The following is a 15,413-nucleotide window of genomic DNA, read 5'->3' on the forward strand; positions in this document are numbered from 1 at the left end:
GATTTCAAAGAAATGCAATTAAAATCTGTCAAAATTAAGTTTAATAGTATTTTCCGAGGCACTATTGACATCAAAAAGCGCAATTATATACGTATATCTATTAAAAAGTATAAGTAATTTTCCTCATTCCATGAAATGATCTCTTGATAGCGACGTTAAACTTATTATCACCAATATATTGTGTTTCCTCCACAGTACGGTAATTAAATCCTCTTATAAATTAACGTTAAAACCGATGTGTATTATTATTGTGCTGCTGCAAGCGAACTTTTGGACGGCAGAATGTATTGACCTATATTCTGCTACAGCGCATGCGCCGTACGTATAACCCACCGCGCCGCCCTTCCTTTTTGTCTCTCCGTTTGCTCTGCAGGTCTGTGTGTACGTCGACCTGAAACAGTGTCGAGGTAAACTGTTTATTCAGATTGCTAACTTTACAGAACAACATGGAAAGCCCGGATCATATAGAAAACGGTAAGCCATCTAGAATATCAGCACTCGTTGTTCTTAACGAGTTATTAGTTGATGTTTTGGAGCGTGTGCGCCCCATTTTCAATATGGCGTAGCTCGATTCGGGATGTTGACGGCGTTTCGGTGCCGTGTTGCTCCACCAGGAAGATGCTGTGTACTCAATTTAGACTTAAAGTTTATGTTAGAAGTTAGCTAACTTCTAAGCATCGTCATGTTTTAATTAATTGTAAATTACTAAAACTTAACTTACGCTGTGACCGCTTATCATAAGGAGTACTAAATACTTCTAGAGGGTTTAACTTCGACTGTTACCTTTTGCCGTCTGAAAGCTTAGCTACCTTCTGGAAAGCTACATTTGAGCTATCTTATAAAAGATAATTATCTCTTGTAAATGCCATTTTAGTCTCTATTGAACTTTTACCGCTGTTGTTATTAATCAGTTAGGTAGATCATCTTGCTCGGACTTTACGTCACTTTTGAATGCATCACGGGGCAACACGATTTCCTGACTTGTTGCTAAGCTATATGGAGCTCAAGAAATGCCATAAATCGTTAAAAAATATCATTAAATGATTGCTTAATTGTGTTCATAATAAACTCAGAACCTCAAAAATAAATAAATGTTTTAAAATTGTCTTTTTAAAAGATATTTTACATGTATCTCTTCATAATATATGCATTTATTGTTGTTTTTTAAGCATAGAATAAAATATAGAGGTATTCACAGGTGAACATACTCATATTAACTTTTCCACTTTTAGTGTAACATATTCTTTAAAATTCAGCTCAAAACTGAAGGCCGGATTTTTGAAAACATCGTTTTTCAGTGTCAAAATGCAAAAACAACAAGTTTAAATCTTTATTTATAGATCTGCCTCTCCAGCTTCCGTCTCTTCGCCTCTTCATTCCTCCCCTCCGTTTAGTCTCTGGAGCCATGTGGCACACGGTGCAGAGCAGGAACGTTCAGGATTATGGGATGGTGGAAGAGTTCATCAGCAGAGTCACAGATGTTGTGCCAGAACTGTTGAACCCAGAGCAGAAAGTCCAGCTCCTTCTTGGACTCAGAGCACGAGTAAACAGAGACACTTATTAATCGTACAAAAATGCTGATCTGTGACCTGCATAAAGTGTTTGAGATGACGTCTTTTCTTGCAGCTTGTTCTTGAACTGTGTCGTTCGGAGAAGTCCACAGACATAGAATCTGTCGAGATGCATCTGGATCGGATCAGAACCCTCATGTCCTCATGGGCAGCGCAGGTTGGTTCCTTACATGATGTCTTCTGGATCATTCACTCGATTCTTTAACTGAAGCTGTGCGTCTCATTTCCAGCCTTGCTTTGCAGATGTAAGTTTTCCCGAGACAAACTTTGTGGATCAGGTGGAGCTGATGTTGAAGCACCCTGAGGAGAGGAAGAAGTTCTTCCAGGTTTGTCAGGAACGGCATGGTATAGGACCAGAAGTTGATGTTTGGTTGGCAATAAGATGCATTTATAGGTGAACTGTGATCATTGTCCTGCAGGATGTTTTCCCCACAGATTTTGGACCTGATTTTGACAACGCTCTGCGGATGCTGATGCTGGACTTTGTGTCCAGACTGGAGAAGCTTCTTCCAGTTCCTGATATTCAGCAGGTAGAAGAGCTGGAGCTTCATCATCCGTCACCTCCGTTCTTTCTCAACATGCTGTGTAATGCGTATTCCACAGAAGCTTTGAAAAAAATAAGAAATTTCACATTTAATCTCAGGATTCTGACTTCAAAATTTAGACTTTATTGTCAAAATGTAGACCTTAATATGAGATATTTTTTAAAAACAAAATTCACCTTAATTTCAAAATTCAGTCTTTAATCTATTTCTGATTTTTTCCCCTCAAAATTCTTGATTTTTTTTCATTCTCACTATTTAGACCTAAATTTTAAAATTCAGCCTTTAATCTCAAAATTCTCAATATAATCTGAGAATTCCAAATTTATTTCTCATAATTCTGATTTTAACCTCAAAATTCAGATCTAAATTTTAAAATTCTCATTTTAATTTAGAAATTCTCTATTTAATCCCAAAATTCCACATTTATTCTGATAATTCTGTCGTTTTTTTGTAGTTATTGAGTTTGATCAAAATTCACCTTAATTTCAAAATTCAGACTTTATTCTCATATTTCTGATTTATCTTTTTCAAAATTCTTGATTTTTTTTATTCTAACTATTTAGACCTAAATTGTAAAATTCTGCCTTTAATCTCAAAATTCTCAATTTAATCTCAGAATTCCAAATTTCTTCTCATAATTCTGACTCTTTTCCTCAAAATGCTTGACTTTAATCTCAAAATTCAGACCTTAATTTCAAAATACTGACTTTTTCCCCCCTCAAAATTCAAACTTTCCAGACTGCATCCATCCTGAGTGCAGTGCCTTCTGCCTTGGAGGAGTCCGCTCACTCCGTCCCCGACCAACAGCACCTGGCAGCTGCTCTGCGGTACCACACAACGCTCGGATGTCTCGATTTTTCCGGTGAGTCTCTTCAGTATCTGTGTAGTACTTGCAAATGGACAATGAGCTTCTGGTAAAGTTCTGACTGGATGTATAATTCGAAGAAAACTCAACAAATTCAAGCCAATTCTTGTTTGTAGAAATGGCTGAACAGTTTTTATTTCCACACAGATGAAACTCAGACCATTCCATCTTCCACTGGGACCTCCATCCTGTCATCCTTGTCTCTTCCTCAGCTGGACCAGCTTGTGGTCTGTTCCGACCCAATACAGACACAGCCTTTGCCGGAGCTGTTGCCTGATACCTTGACCGTCAAAGTGGAGGAAGAAACTGTGACACAGGTTGACAATGTTGGGCCTTCCAGTCCAGTTCAGCCGGACGATCCTGGAGAATCAAATATGGAGGAATCTGTGCAGGAAGCACCACACCAGGATTCAGTTGACGGCGTAGAGCGTCCGCAGCAAACAAGATGGCTCCGACTAAGAAGAGTTTTTAAAGAAAAGAAAGATCCGGTGAAACCCAAAAGAGTCCGAAGGAAATACCACGACAGCAAAACCTGTCCTGTGTGTAACAAGACGTTCCCTCGCGCTGCCGGCATGAGGCGGCACCTGGAGATTCACAAAGCAAAGCGCGACTACAATCATAATTGTGCCAAGTGCGACAAACGATTCAGGGACCAGTACGACTTGAAGCGACACACCATGCGAGTCCACGAAAAGGGAGAGACGAGTGACGGCACTAATACGAGAGCCAGGAAGTCCAAAGAGTCAGCCACAAATCAAACCTGTCCTCACTGCGGGAAGTATTTCGCCTGGCAGAGTGATCTGAAGCGGCACATAGAGACTCATTCAGGGGAGCGCCCACATCAGTGCTCTTTGTGTGGAAAGAAGTTTAAAAACCCTTACGCCTTGAAGTCACATGAGAAGAGCTGCAAAACAAAAGCGGAGAAAATGGCCAAGAAAAAGGAAAAGGAATCCTTAAATCCAGAAACAACTGCAGAGGTATCAGCAGAACCTCCAAACAATCCACCTCTAAATACAGAGCTGACTCCATGTATGCTGCTGTCTACTGAAGTATCAGTTAAACATAAAGTTTGTCCCATCTGCAGCATGACCATTAAGAACAACAGAGACATTAAGAAGCATTTGCGATCTCACTCTGAAGAACGACCGTATGTCTGCCTCACGTGTGAGAAGGGCTTTAAGTACAAAGATACAATAAAGAAGCACCAAACTCTCAAAGGCCACAAGGGCATCAGGGAGGTGCAGTGCATGAAACTGGAGAGGCTTCTCTCTGAGGCTGATGTTCAGTGTACTGGTGATACTGGTGGACCAGAAGAAATGGATCTGGAGGGATCTGAAGTCTCTCCAAAAGAGAGTGTACCTGTTCTGAAGATGTCCAAAGACGGCCTGAAAGTGTGTCCTGTCTGTTCCAAGACGTTTGATATGATTAAAACTTTGAACAAGCATCTCCAGTCTCACAGGGTCGACCGGCCGTATTACTGCGTCCACTGCAAGAGGCGCTATAAAGACCTGTACGGACTCAAAAGACACCAGATCTATGCAGTCTGCTACAACAAACCCCCACGTTACTCGCTGAAGAAAGGGTCCAATCAAGGTGAAACGGATCTCCAACAGATATTTGTCTGGTGCTCAAACTGCAGCCAACACTTTGAGTCCCTGTCCGCCCTGAAAGAGCACCAGGAAACCGTTTGCCGAGCGGAACCGACCGTGAAGAAATGCAACGAGTGTGGAAAGGAGTTCAAAAGCATAACGATGCTCAAGGTGCACAAGAAGGTTCACAACCCGTTGTACTGCAAAGACTGCAAGAAGATCCTGGCTGACGAACCCGCCTTTGAGCGGCACAAGCTGTTGCACAGGCCGATGCAGTGCACGATGTGCGATGAGACGTTCATCATCTCAAGACGTCTGAGAGAACACTATGAGAAGCAGCACAACTTCACAGGACCCTTCCCTTGTACTCAGTGTGACAAAACCTTTGTCCAACTTTCCTATCTCATTATCCACCAGAGGATCCACAGAGGGGAGTTTCCGTTTGTCTGTGACAGTTGTCCTGAGAAGTTCAGGACCTCCTCCTTGTTGACAGTTCATCGGCGGAAACACTCCGGGGAGAAGCCCTTCCTGTGCTGGCAGTGTGGGAAGTCGTACCGCGCCGCCTCGGATCTCTCCATGCACATGGGAACCCACTCCGAGGAGAGACCCTGGGTCTGCACTGAGTGCAACATGGCTTACCGCACAAAGGCGCAGCTCAAGAACCACGTGGAGCAAGTCCACCTCTGTATCCGGTTCACATGTGCCACCTGCGGGAAGCAGTTCATGAAGGAGATGTCGCTGAAAAGGCACGAGCTCACTCACACGGGCGAGAGGCCTTTTCCGTGCACAGAGTGCGGCAAATCCTTCCTGACCGGCAACGAGCTCCTGCGGCACAGCAGGTACCACACCGGCGTGCGCCCGTATAAGTGTGAAGTGTGCTGCAAGGCCTTCATCCAGTCGAGCTACTTAAAGATCCACATGCGTCTCCACACAGGAGAGAAGCCGTACGCATGCGAAATCTGCGACAAACGCTTCAGGTTGTCCAGAAACATGCAGAAACACAGACTCACTCATGATGGGAAACAGAAGAGCTTCACGTGTGAGATCTGCGGACTCAGTTTTTCCCAAAGGAAACTGCTGAACGAACACTCTGTCACTCACGAACAGAACATTGAGACGGTCTTTGGAAATGAGATTGAGTTGGAGTATCAATAGGCTTCCTGTTTGCTCTTCGTAAATTGTAACATTTCCTAATTTTTCTGAGACATTCCTATGTCTTTATTAAATTTTTGGTCACCAGCTCTTTCCAGTTAACGTTTTTCATTATTTGTTTTTGTCACCAGTGATTAAACTGTAAGACAAGAACTTCAGTGATGGTGCTAAGTGAAATTTATGTAAAAAGAGTGTTACTTATATCAATCCAAATTACATGCAGATTCATTGCTTTTGTGTAAAAACTATGCAGTTGACATGAATTAATAAAGCTTAGTTATTTCTTTCTCACAAAACAAACTTCAAACCAAAAAATAGATTTTTTTGTTTTGTTTTAGAGCAATCAATATGACTAATAACTAATCAAAAGTGAAACAATTCAATAAATAAGTCTCTAAATATGTAGTTGCCCTCAAAATTATTTGTACTTTGACATTGGATTAATGTTGGACTAGTGTATATTGTTCATACATTTGGAAATCTATATATTAAATTACAAAAATACATTTGTTTCAACCATGTATTCAATACATGACTACATGTGGATATAGTTCCTTTAATTTTCTATTATAGAAAATACATTTCCATGTTTATTTCATCGTCCGGTTTACTTGTATGTACAATCCAATAACTAAATTAGGTGCACATTTTGTTCTACTGGTAATAAATAAAAACAAAATGTGACCATTTGTTTAAAATTATGGCTATTAAAAAAATCTGTCAAGTATTGCTCATTACCCATATACTCATATTTTCACTATCATCAAATATATTTCAGTGTTTGTTTAGACATATATTAATTTTCAGATTTCAGAAAGTGATTAAAAGTGCTGTGATAAAAATATACTATTTTTGTACATATTTATATTTGATTTTATTTAAACTATCACATATATTTTTTTATGATCAATGAATAGTTAATGTTTTATTTTCTTGGCACTTTTGGCTCTTCATACTAAATTATTGCCCTGCCATTAAATGCCGAATTTACTCTAGGTGGCGGTGGTGAGCAACATAGACCGTATTGATTATGTGAAGAAGGATATTTGCAAGCAAGAGGCTTGAAAATAATTTTATTTTTTTCCTAACATCTCAGAATAATTCATAGCTTGTGTTAGCGTGTGAAAATACAAAACGGTTAAAGCAGTAAACGTTATCAAATAAGCATGTGTTGACATACTGCGCCTGCGCACTATGAACAGGATATCTAACCGTCTTTTCCTCGCCGCCAGCAGCTGATTGCACCGCAGGGTCGGGCGGACGTCGACTCACAACATCCCCGAATTGATTTATATTCCTAACTGAGTACTTTTCGGCACAATATGGAGAGCTCAGAACCAACCAATGACGGTAAGTCAATGAGCGTTTGTGTAGCGTTTGTTTTTACCGAGTTGTTGGTTTTTCTCTCAGAGTGTGTGCGCCCGATTTCAAACATGGCGTACGCCGCTCTGAGATGGCGGTTGGTATTTGCTACGTTGCACCGCACGCCGGGGAACTGGACTGGGTGAATGAGCGTAAATAAGTGCGGACCAATACCTAACAAAAAAAAGATCCTCACATTCTTTAAATATGTGCTTCAATCGTGGTTATCGTTAGTTTACGTGACAGCCACCGACTAACCGCTGACAAATGTTACCTTCATGGGCTTCAGGTAAAACTAGAGTCAGCAACGCTGGCTGCAAGCAACTGAGATCTGAAGGTAGAAAAATCTCTATATCATCTGCATCGGTTTATGTTCTTCACTTACATGTATTTTAAGATGATTTATTAAATAAACAGCTACAGATGTTGCGTCCATCACACTGTCGGACTCCACCGGTGTTATAGTTCGTTTTTACCACACGTGTTTCTGTCCGTGAACGCACCAAGCTGCAGGCTGGAGCAGAAGTTGAAGTGAGCGTCAGAAATGTTAGAGAATAAACGATTAGCACCAGAAATAAGTAACTTTTTGGAAAGCAAAGTGTTAAAAGCATTTTTCCTGCATTTCATATTTTAGTTGTACAATACAGAACGCAAAAACGATCAAAATCAAATAATAAACAAATCGTTAAATAGTTATTTAAACCGTTTCTAATGAAAATGTTGCATTAAAAAAGGCTTTTTTTTTAAATCGTCAAATCTATCCAGCTATTTAATGCATAACTTAACATTTACAGTTAAATTTATTACTTTGTAATTGTTTCATATTTTGTTAAACTATTTAGTATTTTAAATTATCATTAATCCATGAAATGCTGACCAATTTTCAGTTTATGTTTGGGATTAAACTCGACTTTTTTAATATATTTCAATGCAAAAGCTTAAAAAAAGGTTGTGGTTTTCTAATTCTGTGAAATGTTGTCCAGATCCGCCTCTCCTGCTGCCGTCTCTTCGCCTCTTCATCCCCCCCCTCCGCCTCGTGTCTGCGGCCATGTGGCACATCGTGCAGAGCGGGAACCTTCACGAATACGGATTAGTGGAGGACTTCATCAGCACCATCACTGATCTTGTGCCAGAACTGTTGAATCCAGACCAGAAAGCTCAGCTGCTCCTGGGACTGAGAGCACGGGTGAGCAAAAACGAGTGGCATCGGTTCTCCTCCATCAGAGAGTGAGTGAAGAACAGTTCGCTCAGCCTTCCACCTTTTCGTCCTTTCCTCCAGGTTGTTCTTGAATTGTGTCGCTCCGAGCAGATCCCCGACACAGAATCCATCCAGATGCACCTGGATCAGATAAAATCCCTCATATCCACCTGGGCAGCACAGGTCAGCCTCTTTAAATAAAACATTTAACCGATCAGAGCCAGACAGATCTCATAAATGTGAACTTTCCTGTGTTTCCAGCCTTGTTTTTCAGATGTTCAGTTTCCAGAGTCGAACTTTGTGGATCAGGTCGGGTTGTTGCTGAAGGATCCTGAAGAGAAGGAGAAGTTCTTCCAGGTCTTTAGTTTTCACGTAAAGCTGCTCTTAACTACGAACTCTTCAGACTAAAACCCGACCTTTCCTTCTCTAGGATGTTTTCCCCACAGATTTTGGACCCGATTATGACAACGCTCTGCAGATGCTGATGTTGGACTTCCTTTCCCGACTGGAGAAGCTTCTCCCAGTTCCCGACATCCAGCAGGTAGACGAACACTCGCATCGTTTTAAAGGTTTTAATCACACAAGCTGCGTTTCCATTACAAATATTTGAAAATCTTTGTTGACAATTTTGCTAATGTTAGAAAAAAGAAACAATTTCGCAATTGCTGTGCTCCCATTAAATAAGAAATTAAATTAGATTACACATAAGTAAACTCGTTCATGCAATAAGTCAGTTTTGCCAAATACATCTATTTTGATGCAACTGAAAGAACAAGTAGCGCAAAAACGTTTTATCTTTTTTCTTTTTTTTTTAACTTGCGTATTTCCATATGTTGTGTTTGTAATTTCAATTTGCGTAATTCTATGGTTAATAGAAACGTAGCGACAGGTTAATGAGATATCACAGAAAGTTTGGGATTTGGTAGTTTGAACGATAAATTAACGTAGCTCTATTGCTGCCCACTGCCAAGTCAGCTGGCTGAGCAAAGTCAGAGTAAGATTTGAGCAAACTTGCATCTTTAAATTTGTGATGTGAAACAGAAAACAGGTTTTCCTTGTGCTCAGCCAACCAGCTGGCATCTGGATTTAGTGAAATATTTGTTACAGAGACGCCATGCTGACCTGTTTTACTTTAAGGAAATGTTCTCCCGTCTTTCCCATATTTGAGAAAACGTCTGCTTCGTGTTCGGTTTCTTCTCGTTTCTGCGTCGTAGACGGCGTCCATCCTCGGCGGCATCCCGACGGCGCTGGAGGAGTGCGCTCACTCGGTACCGGACCCCCAGCACCTGAAAACTGTCCTGCGCTACCAGACGAGACTCGGACACGTGGATTTTACTGGTGAGTCGTAACTTACAAAAGTATTTACACCCGTTTCTTACACAACCACTAACCTTAATGCTTTTTTTTTACTGGGATTTTTTTGTGATTTTGGTTGAGTGTTTGCTCTCAACTGTTCTGGGTCAATTCCTTCAGAACCCACCCTTTATTACAGTTACATCTGCAGGCCTCAATTTGATTTAAGTCTGGACTTTGACTAGGCCATTCTAACCAGAGAATGTTCATGTCTACTCGTCTTGAAGAGGAATTTAGATTAAAAAAAAAAAAATACATGGAAAACAGTTGAAACAAACTGCTGGATATAATCTTGCAAACTGGAAATACATCAGAAACTAAATCAAAGCAAAAGCATCCAGAACCTTCTGAAGTTAAATTTTCATAATTTGAGTTTTTTATTTTTTATCTTGTTGATAACGATCGGTCACATTTTTCAGATCGTTTTCATTTCAAGGATGACCGAAGGAATATAAAAAGTCATCACTGAATTATTTAAATCTTCCCAGAATGAAAAAAATAACTTCTTTTGTAGAAAAAAGTATGTGCCCCCTAAACCGAACGACTGATTGTGACACAACAGCTGTGTTGGTGAAAACTAGCAGTGAGCTTCCCATCTCTGTGGGGAAAATGTGTCCTGCTTATCTTTGCAGAATTTATTTCATTTAGCCACATAGAGTGTTGTTTCATTTTAAAAGGCCTGATTTGGGTTGGGATTCATCTCCAAGCTTTGACTAGGCCACTACACAACCTTAGTGTGTGGTAGTAACCGGACATAATAAAGTTCAAGGAGTATTTCAGCTGAACTTTAAGTCCATTTTTGTTCAAAAGCATCTTTTTTTGTTTTTAATCCATCATTGAAATAAAATTTTAATTTCGCCACAGATGAGATGCAGAACATCCCATCATCGTTTGGGAACTGCATCCTGTCCTCGCTGTCTCTTCCCCAGCTGGAGAAGATCGTGATCCACCCTGACGAGCTGCAGATCCAGTCGTCTTCAGACCAGATCCAGGGCTGCATGACGGTGCAGGTGGAGGGCGAAACCGTGACGCTGTTGGACTACATTCAGATAGAGCAGCCGACTCTGGTGGAGTCCGACGATCACGAAGACATGGATGCCAACGTCGACGAAGCGCCGCTCGACGACTCGGACGATGCATTGAAGCCCGCCGCTTTTCAGCCGCTGAAGCAAAGCAAGAGGCTGGAGCTGAAGAGAAAAGCTTCGAAGGAAAACAGCGAATCAGAGGCGGCCAAGAGGCTGCGGAAAAAATACTCCAACAACAAAACGTGTCCTGTGTGCAACAAGACGTTCCTGCGAGCCGCAGCCATGAGGCGCCACCAGGAGATCCACAACGAAAACCGCGACCTGAAGTACAAGTGCAGCAGCTGCGATAAGCGGTTCAGGGACCAGTACGACATGAATCGCCACATGATGCGGGTTCACGAGAAGGGAGCGATGAGCAGCAGCCCTAAAGACGAAGACCTGGGGGATCCCTGCACCTCTGAGACGTCTGAAAATAAAAACTGCTCCTTGTGCGGGAAGTACTTCGCCCGGGAAGTCGACATGGAGCGACACATGAAGTCCCACTCAGAGGACCGTCCGTATAAATGTTCGTTTTGCGACAAGAAGTTCAAGAACCTGTACGTGTTGAAGAGGCATGAGAGGGAGATTTGTAAGAGCAGGGAGCAGAAAGCGAGGAAAGGCGCTCCAGATGCGAATGCAGAGGCGCACTCAGTGGTATCGGTGGAAGGGAAAATCTGTCCAATCTGCAGCCGAATCCTCCCCTGTACCGCGGACATCGCGAAGCATTTACGCTCCCACTCCGAGGAGCGACCGTACGTCTGCATAACCTGCGAGAAGGGCTTCAAGTACAAAGACACTCTGAAGAAGCACCAGATCATCCACGGGCACGAGGGCATCCGAGAGGAGCACTGCAAGACCGTGGAGCAGATCCTGGCGGAAGCAGAACCCCAGAACCAGGAGGATCCTGACGGATTAGTCAAGAAAGAAACACAATTTGACCCGCCTGCAGAAACTACGACGGATAACCGGACTGTAGTGGGTTTGAGGAGAAAGAAAGCCCCAAAGGCGTGTCCTGTGTGCAGCAGGGTGTTTGACAGCATCAAAACCCTGAACAGGCACATCCAGTGCCACACAGAGGACCGACCGTTTCACTGCATCCACTGCAAGAAGAGGTTCAAACACATGCACGGCCTGAAGAGACACCAGATCTATGCCATCTGCCACAAGAAGACTTCCCGTCTGTCATGGAAGAAGGAGCAGAGAGCCGGACCCAGCCACAGCGAGGCGAGCAGCACCGACTCCGCACAAGGCCAGACGGCCAAGATCCCTGTCTGGTGCTCCAACTGTGGCAAACACTTTGAGTATCCGTCCGCCCTGAAGGAGCACCAGGAGAACGTCTGCAAGGTGGAGATCCGGGAAGTGATGAAGTGCGACGACTGCAATAAGGAGTTCAAGAGCGTCACGATGCTCAAAGTCCACCAGCGGATCCATGACCCGCTCTACTGCAAGGAGTGCGGCAAGATCCTGGGGAATGAGGCCGCCTTCGAACGACACAAGCTCATGCACCGGCCGATGAAATGCACAATGTGCGAGAAGAGCTTCACTCTTCTGAGACGACTGAGGGAACACTACGAGAAGCAGCACGGCTTCACCGGGCCCTTCCCGTGTCCGCAGTGCGACAAATCCTTCGTCCAGCTGTCCTACCTCGCCATCCACCAGAGGATACACAAGGGAGAGTTCCCCTATGCCTGCAACATGTGCCCCGAGAAGTTCCGCTCGTCCAACTGCCTGACGGTCCACCAGAGGAAGCACACCGGGGAGAAACCCTTCCTGTGCTGGCAGTGTGGGAAGTGCTACCGCTCAGCCTCGGAGCTGACGGTCCACATGGGGACGCACTCCGAGGAGAAACCCTGGAGCTGCTCGCAGTGCGACATGGCCTACCGCACCAAGCTGCAGCTCAGCAACCACGTGGAGCAGGTCCACATCGGCGTGCGCTACCCCTGCAAGACCTGCGGCAAGCAGTTCATGAAGGAGACGTCCCTGAAGAGGCACGAGCTCATCCACACCGGGGAGAGACCGCACCAGTGCACCGTCTGCGGGAAGACCTTCCTGACCGCCAACGAGCTCCGGCTCCACAACCGCTACCACACCGGAGAGCGGCCGTACAAGTGCGACGTGTGCAGCAAGGCGTTCATCCAGTCGGGCTACTTGAAGTCTCACATGCGCATCCACACGGGGGAGAAACCGTTTAAATGCGACCTCTGCGACAAAACCTTCCGACTGTCCTACCACATGAAGAAACACCAGCGGACTCACACTGGGAAAACGCGGAGCTTCGTCTGTGAGGACTGCGGGTTGGTTTTCCTGCAGAAGAAGCTGCTGTGGGAACATTCGCTCACTCACGACGTGAAGCTGGAACAAACGTTCGCAGCGGAAGTCGGTCTAGAATTTAACCCATGAACTCTGAATGTCTTCATTGGATTTTGTTTACGAGTCAATGTTTTTATTTTCCTTCATGCATCACAGAGTTAACTTGTAAAACAAAAGGAATAAATAATCAGACACGCTCAGGGAAAGGCTGCAGAAAAATGTTGCTTTTCTGAACTTTGAAACATTAAAAACTTGAACCGTCATTGGTGTCTTACTTTTTAGTATCCTTTATCTTTTTATTTTAAAATGAAAATGATCAATTCCAACAATAATTTCAATATTACTCAATTTGTCAACAGAGAAAGGATTACTTGTTGCAGAATAAATCTACTTTGTACTTTTTATCAAAAAGTATGCTGGAATAGATTTGATATGTGCAGAAATTGATCCAATTTGGATGTTTTTACCTGGAGAATCCTCCTCGTCTGACCCATTTGAGGATTGGTATGTTGTTTCAAGATTTCTGTCAAACAAAACTTAGTCTTTGTTTCATTTGTTCCCACCACTTTTGTCTTCGTCTTTCTGTTTCTTAGTCTGTACAGAACAGCTGCAATCAGAGTTCTCGTGCTTTTGAACAAGTTTCAGTGTCTTACTGGAGTTTTTGCAACATTCCTTCACATTTAACTGTTTAAATAATAACGAGGTCCTATCATCTGCAGGTTGCTTCTAGCTATAGGAGTGTGGATGGTCAAGATGCATCTACTAACCCTGAACTTGTCAAGTAAGGGCTGGAATATCTGACAGATCCTTTAACACTTCAGAATATAAAAATACAGTTTTAACCAGATCATGAACCCATGGAAGAGGATATGAACCTCTAAAGGGGGAAAAAAACAATTCTTGAGATTAAATTCAAAATATATTATTTCCATTGGGCCAAATCCTCTTCCACGAGAACCACAGGTCCAGTATCTTGATTTAAAACTGTTTAGAATTGAAAACGGTAGGATTCAGTCGATTTTAGAAAATACTGGTGGGCCAAGTGTTGAAAACAAGGTGTGATCTGGGAACTTTGAGATAAAATTGAAATCCACCAGTGACGTGCGGTCAGGGGAGGCAGAGCCTCACCTGTCATCATGGAAAAAATAATATAATAATAAAACCATTTATATTGCTATTTTCACCCTGTGGTTTGTACTATAAAGTATCTATTTTTTACTTCTAATTTTGATGATTTTTTTCTTCAAAATCGCTGGATTTTCGCATTTTCCCATTCAAATGCTCAGAAGCGAAGCCGGTGAGGCAGCAGCAAGCTGAGCCTCACCTGGGATTGCGCAACCTCACGCTAACTGCACTGGCTGCCATTCTATGGGAGCATGTTCGTCCTGTCTGTACGCCAGCAATAAAATGGCTAAAAAACATTTAATATATGGACTGATTTTCCATAATTTAGCTTATGTATATAATGTACAGTGTTTTTTGTCACCAATTGTGTGTGTATCGTGTTTTGTGTGCAGAGGAGCGATCAGAAACGGCAGAGAACAGACTCGAGGTGACGCAGGCAGTTCTCTTGCCTCATGGCAGGGGGCGCTCATGATCCCAGATATTGTGACTCCACAACTGCAGAGTAAGAGACAGCAAGCTAGCCATACAGTAAATAAGTAAAGTACAGCGATATATTTGTTTTCTCCTCTCTTCTGACGTCAACATGAAAGACTACATTTTTACACTTAAACAGTTTTCTAAAGTAGATTTTCAGTTGAAGCAGGAGATAATAACTAAAGGAAGACCAACACCGGAGCTGAAAGTTTTGCTTCGAGACAGTTTAATGATTCTCAAACGGAGTAGAAAAGACATGCCGAGGATAGACTTGGCTTTGGATGAACGGATATTTTTGTGCAGAATTAGCGGTGCATGGATTTCATTGATAGATAAAGGTAAGACAGCAATAAGATCTTTTTTTTTATGAAATGTGCGTTTTTTGGGCTACAGTTTGTATGTCTAAATAATTCAATAAAGTAGAAGCGGTAGCTAATCTACCACAGCAATTATTTATTAATTAAACATTAAGCCTAAAACGTACTACAACAACATACTAAATGTTCTGTTCTGTGTGCAAAATTCTTGAATGTTTTTTTGGCGTTAAATCCTAAAACATGAAGTGGCATTGTTGTCAGTTGCTATGGCAACGAATCTGCGTAGCTTAACGAATACAGATAACTTTGCTGTGGATCATAGCACGAAATCAATACCTACATTTCTAAGTTTTACTGAGTTAACGCGGCTATGAATGACATGTAAATGATGAGTCTTTTTGCCCTCCAGCGTTGTATGCTTGCACGAAATTTCCGTAGGTCCAATAACATGCATGGTGTCTAAGTCTCAGTGCCTCACCAGCAACGAA

The 15,413-nt window shown here is 42.6% G+C and overlaps 2 protein-coding genes across 3 annotated transcripts; both read left to right on the top strand.

Annotated features, from left to right (window-relative positions):
- The first annotated feature begins 316 nt into the window (after positions 1-316).
- Positions 317-5,820, top strand: LOC106960761 (zinc finger protein 11-like). 2 transcript variants are annotated; one of them, XM_015054051.1, is made up of 7 exons: positions 317-474; positions 1,341-1,543; positions 1,627-1,728; positions 1,802-1,897; positions 1,991-2,101; positions 2,855-2,978; positions 3,129-5,820. In XM_015054051.1, the coding sequence occupies exons 1-7, from the start codon at positions 447-449 to the stop codon at positions 5,723-5,725; spliced, it is 3,261 nt and encodes a 1,086-aa protein (XP_014909537.1). In that variant the 5' UTR covers positions 317-446; the 3' UTR covers positions 5,726-5,820. The 2 variants fall into 2 exon arrangements, with proteins under 2 accessions (XP_014909537.1, XP_014909538.1); XM_015054052.1 differs by lacking the exons at positions 317-474; positions 1,341-1,543 and having other exon boundaries at positions 1,633-1,728; positions 1,815-1,897.
- Positions 5,821-6,732: 912 nt separating this feature from the next.
- Positions 6,733-13,273, top strand: LOC106960760 (zinc finger protein 420-like). The gene is made up of 7 exons (XM_015054050.1): positions 6,733-7,072; positions 8,068-8,270; positions 8,364-8,465; positions 8,544-8,639; positions 8,713-8,823; positions 9,497-9,620; positions 10,500-13,273. Exons 1-7 carry the CDS (start codon positions 7,045-7,047, stop codon positions 13,097-13,099), a joined length of 3,264 nt encoding a protein of 1,087 aa, XP_014909536.1. The 5' UTR covers positions 6,733-7,044; the 3' UTR covers positions 13,100-13,273.
- The last annotated feature ends 2,140 nt before the right edge of the window (positions 13,274-15,413 follow it).

The sequence above is a fragment of the Poecilia latipinna genome, unplaced genomic scaffold, assembly GCF_001443285.1.
Source record: "Poecilia latipinna isolate Pla-1442-1.1 unplaced genomic scaffold, P_latipinna-1.0 Scaffold1226, whole genome shotgun sequence".
In the NCBI taxonomy this organism is placed as follows: domain Eukaryota; kingdom Metazoa; phylum Chordata; class Actinopteri; order Cyprinodontiformes; family Poeciliidae; genus Poecilia; species Poecilia latipinna.

Excerpts from the sequence above, each read along its gene's own strand:
- LOC106960761 (XM_015054051.1), top strand. The coding sequence starts at position 447 with ATGGAAAGCCCGGATCATATAGAAAACG. Across the intron at positions 1,729-1,801 it reads TGTCCTCATGGGCAGCGCAG|CCTTGCTTTGCAGATGTAAG; the intron begins GTTGGTTCCTTA and ends TCTCATTTCCAG. Across the intron at positions 2,979-3,128 it reads CGGATGTCTCGATTTTTCCG|ATGAAACTCAGACCATTCCA; the intron begins GTGAGTCTCTTC and ends ATTTCCACACAG.
- LOC106960760 (XM_015054050.1), top strand. The coding sequence starts at position 7,045 with ATGGAGAGCTCAGAACCAACCAATGACG. Across the intron at positions 8,466-8,543 it reads TATCCACCTGGGCAGCACAG|CCTTGTTTTTCAGATGTTCA; the intron begins GTCAGCCTCTTT and ends CTGTGTTTCCAG. Across the intron at positions 8,640-8,712 it reads AGAAGGAGAAGTTCTTCCAG|GATGTTTTCCCCACAGATTT; the intron begins GTCTTTAGTTTT and ends TTCCTTCTCTAG.